Raw genomic sequence first — 12,697 nt, 5'->3', positions numbered from 1 at the left:
TGGCTGATCATAGTAGCACTGGGATGTTAAAAAGTAGATTCCCAATTTTTGAACTATCGTTTTTCTTGCAAAATGATAATTATCATAAAGTCGGATTAAGAGAGAGAGAGAGAGATATATATATATATATAAGTCTAATTTATCTACTCTCTAAAAATGATGGCAAATTCTCTATTGAGTTTTAAATTAGGTTAAAATTGATTGATTGCTTAAGGATCTAAGATGAATTAATTAATTTGCACAAATTATTCTTTAAAAATATCTTCTTTTTGAATTTTAAACTTACAAAAAATTTTTTAGTTTGCAAATTTTAAAATCGAAGTATTGTTAATTGATTTAAATGAAGCAAATTATGAGGCTTGAGAGGAAAATCAAGATTTTGAAAGGTTGGGTAACTAATTCAAAATGATCTATAGATCAGATAAGTTATGTAGGCTCTTTTTTTTCCAAACTCTAGAAATTAAGGGCATGCCTACAATTATGCATCTGTTGGGGGGTATACATGCAAATTGCAAACGTAGATACCAAAGAGTCCACCGCTATGTTATATAATCAACGCCGCGGTGCTCTGATCCCTCCGATTCAAAGAAAGAGTAAACTCTTCTTCCACGTACGCATAGAAAATAAGGGAAAAAAAAAAAAACTGTTCTTTGATATTTCTTTCTGAAGCTCTTCATGGCCATGGAGATCGTAGAAGATCTCGGCAACGACGCCGACGCGGAGGACGAGGACTTCGAGGAGGAGAAGGAGGAGAATGGCGATGCCGCGGGGGCGGCGGCGGCGGCGTCGTCGTCGATGCCGGGCACGCCGGACCACCCGGCGGCGGCGGCGGGGAAGGAATACGCAAGCGAGAGCGAGGCGGTGTGGATTGTCGGGGGACGGCGGCGGGGAAATAATCAGCAGCAGCAGCGGCGGCATCGGACGACGTCGGCGCAGCGGAGGAGGGAGAATTGGGTGGCGCGGGCATGGGATATGCGGAGGAGCATGATGAGGGATCGGAATCAGAATCGGAACAGAAGAGTGCCGGCGCTGGAGAGGGCCCAGCGGCAGCTGGCGGATCTCCAGCCCTGGTGAGTTCTTCCTTGTTCTTACTCATTACCACTAAATATTAATGCATCGCTGTTAGTTTGAGAACCACACGTACAATTTATTCAAAAAAATTTAATTTTTTTTAGAAGAACAATAAAAATTAAAAAAAGTCAAATAATTTGATATTTCCGGTTCTTAGTGCCAAGAGAATTATGATATGGTAAGATATATTATTAAAAAATTATATTTTACTTTGATTTTAACGAGTGCTAAGCTTGATTTTTGATTCAGTCGTGTATTTAATGAAAAGAATCTCATCATTTATTATTATCTTTATAATAATTACTGTGTGTGATATAATTTATCTGATTTTTATCACACAGACTATTACTTAACATCAACAAAGATATTAATAAAGGTTCAAAATTTGTTTTCTTCGATCAATTATTATGATGGTTAGGATACTTATTTGGAAGTGCCTGCCACGTATGTGGGGGTTTGGTAGGATTGCAAAGCTCACATCTCCATCTATTTTAATGCCTTAGATAAGGTAGTTATTAAAATTTAAGAATAATTACCTATATATTTCTTATACTTTGAAAATATTCGATTTATCTTTTTTTTTTCTTTCTAAAATATCCCTCATATGTTCCACTGTTGTTGTAAAATACTCCCGCTTAAGTTAACTTAGCCTAAACGTGAGTTAAATATCTACTACAGTTAAAAAAATTAAACTGTTAAGTTAACTTGGGTTAAACGTGAGTTAAATATCTACCACAGTTAAAAAATATTAAATGCTAATTCTGCCCTTAACTTAAAGGTAAATAAGAAATGTTGGTGATGATGGAAAAGTATATTGAAAAATACCAAAAGTCAAAATACTTTTTGTGTCCCTGACTTTAAGAGCAAATAAGAAAATTAGTGAGGGTGGAAGGGTATATTTGAAAGGGTAAAATAGTAATTTTATAGAAATAATAGAGTTAATTAACAGATTTTAACTCTAGAGATATATTAGAAATAGATTGGAACGTAGAAATGGTATTTTCAATATTAACCTTCTAAGAGGGGTAAATCGGAAAGTCTGAAACTTTTCAGGAGTATATAAGCAATTGCCCCTAATATTTATCCTCCAAAAAAAGAAAAAAAATTAAATAATTTTATTTTCCAATCATGTTTTTAATAAAATGAATAAATGTACTTTGTCTCTCCTCACGGTAATTGGTGCCTTACATTATTACATGCAAAAATGATAAAGTAATTTTTTTGTTTTTTTTCTATTGTGCGTAGGAGATGATCCTAGAGAGGTAAAGGCGCGGCTCAAGGCGTGGGCTCAGGCGGTGGTGCTCGCTTCTGCCTCCCATCTACAAGACTGACTCAATCACTATATTATTCTTGATTTTGATGTGTTCTTATGACTCACAGGAGGCGTGCGTATTTTGCTTATTAGCATCTATTTTGGGTCGCTATATTTTGAAGTTCGAAATGTGAGACTTATATTTATTATTATTATTATTATTATTATTTTTCTCTTTGTAAATACTTATATTTAGGAAAATTGATTACCTCAAATTTCTCTTGTAAATAAGGTCATGTGAAATGGTGAGGTAACAATAGTTAGGAAAGTAGGTAGTTTGGGAATTGGATTGTTTTAGATCATCTTGGTCCCTACCATGCTTATTACCAAGATTTTCATCCCATGGAATTGGTGTTTGCCGACACGGCGGTTAGAGTTGAATCATCCAACTGCTGTCGTTGGAACTTTTATTTTTAGCGTGCTTGTGCTTTGCTATTATTGGGGATTATATAATTTATTGTAAATAAAAATATGCTTGTGTGGGTTTATAAGTCATTCATCTTTGGCGAATGATCTTCATCTTTTGATTGATGAGAACTTAAATTCTTGTTAATGCAATTGTGCTACTTGATACCGTAGCAGTTATTTTGAGATTAATTAGTTTATTTTGTACAAACCTAAATTTCGTACAAACTCTGCATTTTGCAAAAATAATTCATAATTGTGTGAGGCTCAAGTTTTAGGAATGCTAACAAATTATGTATTCTTCACAATGTTATTAGGATCAAATTGAAGAAGCTTCTTATTTTTACTGTGCGATATTGAAAAAAAAAATTTGATTGAAAATATAAGAGATTGCGCATTTTATGCTTAAGTATCTTGGACCGATAATTTGAGCATGACAAGTAAGGTTATATAAGTCGGATTAGTATAGGACCAAAATAGTCCATGGTGTATATAAGTCATAAGATCAAAGTCGATGTTAGGAATTTACATGTGAATAGGGATTATACCAAAAAAAAAAAAAAGGAAAATCATGCATGTGGAATAGAAATTAACAGTTTAAATTATTGATATGTACAAGCGAATTCAAACTAAGATGTTCAAACTTTTAAATTGGTCCACGTGAGTTGCACTTTTTTGCGAACTGTGGATTACGTGGCACCTTATAAAGGACTACAAAAAGATATGGATCCATATACGTACGTGGCATCTTGTAGAGGATTACAAAAAGATAGGGATCGATATACGTACGTAACTTGAATAGGATTATTACAAAAAGATAAGGGTTAGAAAAACATATATAGAGTTGGAAGAGAGTGGTTAACTTTGTTATGATGTTGGAGTATCCCTATATCCTTACTTTGTAGTTAAAAAAAAAAAAGAAAATCCCCCAGAATATCTACAGTACAGGACAATTTTAACTATGTAATAATTTATGTAATTAAGAGTTTAAGTGGTTGGAAAATTATGCTAAAAACAGATGGTTAGTTACGTACAAAGAAATAAGGAAAAACTTTAAATACCACTCCTGTGATTTCGCACTTTTTTACTTTGGTATCATGTGGTATAAAGTATATCAATTTAGTATTATGTGGTTTCGCACTTTCTTACTTTAGTACCATGTGGTTTAAAGTGTATCAATTTAGTACCCTGTGGTTTCATTTTTTTTTTTTGGTCGGCTTCTTTGTTAATATTTTGTTAAATTGTATACAAAAAACTTCAAATACATTATCTAGATTTATCAAATGTTTACTTTAGTACCCTTTGGTCTTAACGTTGTCACTGATTTTTTTTTCCTCCATTAATATTTCGTTAAATTATATACAAAAAACTTCAGACACCCTACCTAGGCTTATCGAATATTCACTTTAGTATCCTTTAATTTTTACTTTGTCACCGATTTAACGAAAAAAATTAGTGAAATGAATAATAAAAAGAGAAAAATGAAACCACGGGGTACTAACTTGATATATTTTAAATCATAGGATATTAAAGTGAGAAAGTGTGAAACCACATGGGCTAAGTTGATACACTTTACGACACAGGATACTAAAGTGATAAAGTGTGAAACCACAGAGAAGGTTTTGAAGTTTACCCAAGTTGCTTTTGGGCTTAATACTGGAGCTTGTTTCACCAAATTTAGCATCAAAATTGGGCCAATTAGTTGAAGTTTTGGTTTAGGCCATCTCTAGGCCCAAACAAGTAGCTTCAGGTTTTAGATTAGGGTGCAGGTTTCAGATACTCTGAAAGGCACGATTGATCTCAATAAATGGCGGCGATCTGACAGTTGATTTAAAAAACATAGATATAAATTTATTATGAGTTGTATGAATTTATTTTGAGCAAATGCTTGCGAAAAGATTTGCGCTCCGAGTGATCTTCTAATATATGGTAAAATTCCAGTAATGTGGTCACTTTTTTTTTTTCCATTTTTTTCCCCCTAACATTGGAGACAAAGAAATGTTCAGAATCTTCAAACCCTTTCTTTAACAACATAAAATGAATTCAACTCCTGCAGTAGCTCTTGTATGAATGAATTTGCATTAACCTAATTGTATCGTAGTTAGCTCGAATCAAATTAACAAATTTTCATAAAATAATCTTAGTATCTTAATCCCTTCCTGGTCACGGTTGTTGCTCTTAATCGTGTATGCAGTTGAGGAGGATGTTATATATTAGGAGTTATAATTAAGTTGCTTGAAAACATAGTATTGAGAGAATTGGGAAAGAAAAAAAAATTAACACCAACAACTAAGCCTCAAGTTTCTGATTGCATAGTAGGGAATCTCATTAGCTGGTTCTTTAAGTTTAATTTGACTGTTTCAATTTTGAAATTAAGTTAATTTGAGATGGCGAATGCGGATTCGCCGGTTGTTATAAATTAAGGGTTAAAGGTTTTCTAATGACACTGTTAATTATTTGGTTAGGTAGATGGTTATACCATCACATCCTAGGCTTAAATTAGTTTGGAATGCTGCAAAAATTATTTAATACGATTCAAAAAGAATAATTGGTTTGTGATGCATGTTTGAGATACATACTAACTAGCTTAATTTTTTTTAAAAAAAATTCCCTCAAACCCCTAGCCTTTTCTAAATCTCATCCTACTTTTCATCACTGGGATATGTTATGAAAAAAGCTGAAAGGATTTAGTTCGTTCGGTGTGAAAAAGAAATTTAAAAATTTGAGAAAAAGAGAGAAAAAAAATAAAAAAATAAAACATAAAAGCAATTTACGCAGTTTGGCCATTAGCGTATATCCAGAGTGAAAACAGAGCTAAGCTTCTTTTTTTTTTGTTTTTTGAGAAATAGGTAGCAAGCTACCTGCTTCATTCATTAAGCGAAATGAACTAAGCGTACATGATGGAGACAGCTAGGGCCTCCTGAAAGAGCCGAAAAAATACAAGAAAGAAAACCCAAAATAAAGAACTCTACACCTACCGATTAGACAAAGTAAACAAGAAAAGCGGGGTGGATAACGAAAAGGAAGAAGTGGGGACCGAGCATGGAAGAAGGGACAAGCAAGGGTCAAAGGGCTCCGTTCCAGGCATTGGTCAAAGAAGCGACACGTTCAAGAGCCCGGGTAGCATTGGGAAGCACCTCGCGGAAGATAGTGTTGTTGCTTTCAGTCCAGACAACCCACCAGATTGCCGCCAAACGGGTTAAACTTTTCGATCTCGTGGCGGCATTGGGTATGTTAGATGTATCTGTCCATAGTCTCCGTACATCCCCAGCATCCGATTCGCTTGCATCTGAACCTTCGGCACAAATACGGATGTATCTAACTAAGATACAGTCCCGGAACAGGTGGTCGCAGGTTTCTGGAAAGAACACGCAAAAAAGCGGATCATTCTATCTGCGGTTAGCAGTCTCTTGCGCAGCAGAATCCAAATAAAGACTTTGATTTTGACCGGAATTTTTAACCTCCAAAGATGCTCATACATTGGGGCTCTTTGACCTGCGTCGGTGATGAATTCATAAAGGGACTTAACGGTAAAAGTTTGGTTGGCGGTCCAATGCCAGTTTAGTATATCCGGTGTGTCAGTTGGCCTATAAAGGGCAAGCAGGTTTTTGATCAACCTAATCTGATGGCGACTATTGATATTCGATGTAGCTAGGCCTCTAGTTATGAAGCGCCATCTCCACCCTTTTTCATTCCAGCATTGTGCAACTGTGATCTCCTTATTCGCAATGCTGGAGTATACTCCTGGAAACCGAGTACATAGAGGGGTTTCTTCAATCCAAATATCTGATCATATCCTGATGTTTTTTCCATCGCCAAGCACATACGAAACGCCACATTTAAACGCCTCTCGACATCTCATCACGCTTCTCCACCACTGGGAGTAAGGTCTGAAGGCTCTCCCTTCATGTAAAGGCCTTCTTCTGATGTAATATAAAGATTTAATCAACCTCCCCCATAGCAGATGTGGCTCTTTGAAGAAGCGCCACCACCATTGGGTTAAGAGAGCCATATTCATTGCTTCCATATCCTTAATCCCCAAACCCCCTTCTTTCTTGCTTTTGCATATCGATTTCCACTCTACAAGGCATGAGCCCCCTGCAAACGGAGTACAAAAGATGTTTTTTTCTAAAAAGCCCTAGCTAGACTCCAAAACACGCCCAATGTTCTCTCTTATCCGCCACTAGACACATGTAACACTTTCGAACTAATATATAACAATTATTTTTTGCAATTTATTACTAATTAGTGTCAAACACGTTATTCCTATATAAAATAACTGTTATAGTGAAGGCGTCTTTTTTTTCCCTTGTTTTTAGGCTTTTTCAGTGGATGGTGATTGTAATCTTTTGATAAAGAGTTCAATATCTTTTCATCTCTCATCTCTTCATAATTTATTTTGTTTGTCAATTTAATAAATTTAATAAAATAAAGTTTCATGCCAAAAAAAAAAAAAAAGAATAGTTATATAGGTGTTTCTATTCCCCAGATGAGAATTGGAAAATTTATGCTAATTTATTTGCTCAAAGAGAGTGCAGGCAATTTGAAATTTTCATTTAATGAATGCAATTAAATACTTACAAACTTTGCCATGCTAAAGTAAAGTAGAAACAAAAGAAAAGGATGATGACACACACCACTATATAGGAATTGCTTACACATATATATACTCAAGATGCATGATGAAGGGAACAAACAATACATAAAATTAAGCTAAGAAGTTGGAGATAGATACATCAAATTTTGAGGCCTACATGAGAGGTAGAGCCTCAAATCTATTGGCTATTGTAAATCAATAGCCCAAATATTATAACTGTTTGCTTGTTAGATGATGGTGCACCCAGAGGATGGCTCTTCAACATACACTAATTTAGAAGGGAAGCTCCTGAAACTCCCAAAACCCATAGTCCTACATGCTGCACAACACAATGCCAATTCTTTGCATTTCTCCTCCTCCTTCTTCTTGTGCTTGTTATCGCCTACGCTTACTACGTCCGCGGCCTTTTTCACCTTCTTTAGCTCCTTTACAATGTCCACGACATCTGCGGTCCCTACTACCGTCAATGTGCACTTCTCCTCATCCAATTCCAATGATTTTATCCCTATCCAGCCACGCGCACATGGAAAGAGAGAGTTGTAAGGCAAACACACGATTCGAACAATATTCGTGAGGCTAACAATGAAAGCAAGCATAGACTAGAGAGCATAGACGGATAGAACATGAAGATTTATGTGGTTCGACCACTCGATCCATTACTGTGTCCGCAAGCAAAGCGGAGCAGCAAAATTATATATATACTTTGTGGTGAGAAAAGATATATATATGACAAGTAAATAATCTCCATTTATCTACGACCTCGCAAAATTCAAAAGAGGGCCAATTTAAGACACACATGAAAGAGAGAGAGTGAGAGAGAGATGACTAAAGCACGAACCATCGAGTTTGGCGACGGCCTGCAGAATGGTAGTTTTGCACTTGCTGCAGATGATGCTTATTTTCAACACAATCTTCTGCAAATTTGTTGAACACAGTAGAAAGAAACCATGAAAAAAACAAAAAAAAGGAATCATATATATGCTAAAACGCATGCAAAGTTAATACATTAGTACTGAAAACCTAGTATTCTATAAGTTATATTACTACTAACCTTCATAGTTAGTTGCTTAGAACACAAACAAGGCAATATATGAGATCAATGGATCGATATTGATTTGTGTCAAATCCAAATTAAGAGCTTGAGTACTTCGAAAGGCGATTTAAGCTATATATAGTCTCATCCTTAATCACTCTTCCAAGTTGTGAGATGAGGAACGGGTCATAATAACACCTCTATGTCCTAAGAAAATAACTACCTTAAATAATTAAATATAACAAGTGACCCAAAGTATATACTATATTGTCATTATCACAATTAGTTAAGAAAGGAGGAAATAAATTTCCAGTGATCTCATGAGATCAATGCACCTTACATTGTTCCAAATAAATAGAACTATTATAACAAGACTATTAAACGTTAAAGACAATTAACTTAGATTTTTACAGAAAAATAATTGTTTCGTATTGTACATCGAATTAAGCATAAGACTATCCTAAGTCAAAACTATTTCAGATTTTGTCCCATTAAATTTTTAGTTAAATAATTAAGTAACGTTTTGGATCTATCGATCGAAACTGTTTCACATCGGATAAGCTAGGAATATTACGGTGAGACAATAATAATTAACTTACAGAAAAAGTTGACTAGTGACTTATAGTAGTACATATCATGATGTAATATTCTTGTAATTATACTTATCCTTCTTAAATTGTTTAACAATGTGAGCACTCGTAATATGTAAGTTCCAACTTACGCTGGAAATTAATTTTGGCCGTGGGGACAAGAGACACACTTTGTCTTAACTAGCTAGTCATCAAGAGTTGTTGTACTGGTGAATATTATTATATAAATAAAAGAGTAATATTAGGTAATTACGTACTTGGATTATATTACGAACAATCATTTGGCTAGTTTAGTGATTGTTACTTTTTTTTGAGAGAGAGGTAGCACGGTACCCGCTTCGTTTATTTCATTTAGAAATAAACTTAGCTGAAAATGTAAATCAGCTAGGATTCGAACTTGGGATCTCGGCAACCGACCACCAAATCCTTTGCCACTTGCTTTAGGGACGGTCGGTGTTTAGTGATTGTTACTCAGAATGCTGCATAGCTATATAAGAAGGTCAGGATTCGATTCTTGTTTTCGCATGTCGAAGTTGGGGCTTGAGCCTCTTTTCGATTAATTTCTTGGATAATAGATCAGTATAGATACTAAAATGCCTACGAAAGCATAGAATTTAAGCTTAAAAAGTTGGCATTAATTAACTATGCGAATAATTTGCGCACTGGAATTAGCAACTTGCTTTTTTATTCTGTTAAATTTTGCAGCATCTATTAGTACGTAAGAGTCACATGATCATTAGTGGAAGTTTATTTGACCTCTCTTATTTTGAATATGTAGAGCAATTTAAGGGCATTTGATATCCTTGATAATTGTACTGACATTATTAAAAGCTGAGGGGAAAAAAAAAAAAAAAAGTGGGTACAAAATTGCAATGGGTCAAATATTAAGTATTACATTTTTGTACTCAAAATTATCACATCACGGTCATACTCGTATATCATAATACAAAAGCTAACTCATTAATTACTGTATTTTGGGGCGCACTATAAGGTGCGTGTAGCATTACTAAGTATGTTTAGGTTATTGCACTAATCTTGTTGATTATTCAAACAGACGTTTTCTTTTGGATTAGATGATAAGTTACTGACCAATTCATTACAGTTGACAGAATATTAAAAAGAAGGAAAAAAAAAAAAAAAAAAAAAAAAGTTCTAGGAATTATCCGTGAATCCTGGGATTAGTTGATAGAGGTGAGCAAGCATGCTAAAGTTGGAATCTTTATATATAGGATTTAAAAATTCTAAGAGCTATAATAAATTTTAATTTCTTGTACCATATTTTGAAGCGTCCAATCCTTGGTAAGTTTACAGCTCAACTCTCTGGGATTGATCCAAAATAATATGAGTGGTCTACTTTATTATTATTTTTTTTTTCAAAGTAAAAGGTGGGCAAGTTTTTGTCAAGATCTTAATTACTTCAAAATATTTTTCTTCACTATGTAGATTATTGGCCCAAATGAAAATTTTATGATCTGTTCTTATATTACTTGTGACTCGATCTTTGGCGCTAATTATAATTGCGAATAGTTAAAATGTGTATGGAAATAATATTTTTAGATATTGATTATGATTTGTCACTGTAGGATAAAAGAACTTTTTAATAAAATTATACTATATTGGATATTGTCCAAATCAATCATTACATGCTATATGTGTTAAATGATAAAAACTATATGGGTCGAGAAAATTCGGACAAAACTAGATCAACGATCGGATTTCACACTAACAATTTAAATAGTAAAATTAAACTATATGCGATTATTTTTTAATTTTAAATAATTTATTTTAAAAGAATATATGAAATTTCTCAATGATTTCAATATTTACTTTAAATATATAAATTTTAAATTTAAATATTAATTGAATTTTTTTTTTTGAAATTTGGTTTAAGACCGCATCTAGCCGGATTCGAATTTTTTTTAAAAAAATCCTATTTTAAATTGTTTCTGAATTTGGACGTAATATGTTGTCGGAAATTTAAAATTCGAGTAAGGTAATATTCCTTATCACTTCTGTAAATAAATATATAAATAATATATAGAGTATAATAAATTAGACAAGGTTAGTTACAAATTCTATGTTTATTTTAATGCATGTTGTCACCTTAATTTAGATGGATCACACTAATAAGTAAAGATGGTCAACGAAATTCTATAGTTGTTGACCCAGTCATATTTATTTGGACTTACATGCCAATTATATAAATATTCCTTCTTTTTTTTTTTAGTATACAATGTAACGTTGTTTAACAAAATTTTGATTAAATAGTATTGTTATCGAAAATATTATGTTTAAATAAAATTTTTAACAAATATTACATCAAAAGTTTTACTTTTAGAACTTGAAATATTCTTTTACCTCTAGAGATCTCTATGGATACAGATATTGAAAATTTTATCCGAACCCAGATTCAAACGGAGTGGATTTGCCTAATGCTAAACGAATATAGTTTTAAATATGGATATGGAAAACGAAAACCCAACGGATTTGAATTCGTGCACGGTAGATATATATCAAAATCAGTTGTATCACATTAATGGTGATGTGAAAATCAAAGTCAAAACATCTCAGAAGACAGACTCCGGACTTAGACTCTGACACCGTATAATTCAAAAGAGTAAAACATATCTATTCTACTACATTAAAGGAGAATTTCGGGACAAAAAGGTGACACGTGTTCTCCCCCCCTATCATTCAAAAGAGTAAAAAATATCTTCTATTCTTCTATTCTACTACATTAAAGGAGGATTTGGGGACAAAAAGGTGACACGTGTCCCCTCCCCCCTCCAAAACCCTCCTTTACTCTCTCTCCCTCTATATATATATATATATATATATATATATATAAAATTTAAAATTTTGATACTTTCAAATTTTAAAGTTTTAAATTTTAAATTTTATATTTTAAATTTCAATTTTAGCTTATAATATTTATTTTCAAATTTTAAACTTCAAAATTTAAAATTTTAAATATCTAAATTCTATGAAATTAATTAATTAATTTTATTAATAATACGGGTAATAATATGCATAATAAATCGTGTAATAAAATCTAACCTAATAGATGCAATTTAAATTTCGTAAAATATCGCTGTATAAAAAAATACAGAATTTAAATTTCAAGACTAAAATTTTAGAAATATAGTGTATATGTGTATATTTATAATTAATTTTATTAAACAATTTCTTTTACAATTTTATTTTACTTCTATTTATTGATTTTAATTTTTAAAATTATTTTGATAGATTTATCTCAAATTCTTTTCATATAAATTTTTATAAAATAAATTATTGTATAAATTTACTTTGCGCATATACCAATTTTAATGACTTTTATTTAAATAGATTTAACTATTAAATTATTTTTATATAATTTTTATTTAATTAATAATTGACTTATAAAACTATATAAAAATATTATAAAAATATTTTTATATCCGCAGCATCGCGCGGGTATCTCACTAGTTTCAGAATTATTCTTAACAAAATCTGCAATTTAAAAGTTCGGTTTAACAAAATCGCCATGGAATTTAACAGGAAAAGTTTATTGCATAATGTGGCATAGTTGGAGTCCATGTACACTTTTTTTTTCTTTTTTTTTTTCCGCTGTGGTTTGTACAATCTTTCAAGGAAAAACTTCAAAAACCCACCTTGTAGTTTTAATTTTTTTCACTTTAATATTCTGTAAA

General features: G+C 32.6%; 1 protein-coding gene across 1 annotated transcript; it reads right to left on the bottom strand.

Moving 5' to 3' along the window:
* Positions 7,474–8,442, bottom strand: LOC109720031 (heavy metal-associated isoprenylated plant protein 2-like). The gene is made up of 3 exons (XM_020246889.1): positions 8,437–8,442; positions 8,224–8,299; positions 7,474–7,890 (listed from the first exon to the last, which is right to left on the bottom strand). The coding sequence occupies exons 1-3, from the start codon at positions 8,440–8,442 to the stop codon at positions 7,613–7,615; spliced, it is 360 nt and encodes a 119-aa protein (XP_020102478.1). The 3' UTR covers positions 7,474–7,612.

The sequence above is a fragment of the Ananas comosus genome, linkage group 14, assembly GCF_001540865.1.
Source record: "Ananas comosus cultivar F153 linkage group 14, ASM154086v1, whole genome shotgun sequence".
NCBI classification, from domain to species: Eukaryota; Viridiplantae; Streptophyta; class Magnoliopsida; order Poales; family Bromeliaceae; genus Ananas; species Ananas comosus.
Note: the sequence above shows the minus strand (reverse complement) of the source record. Positions and strands in the feature narration are given on the sequence as shown.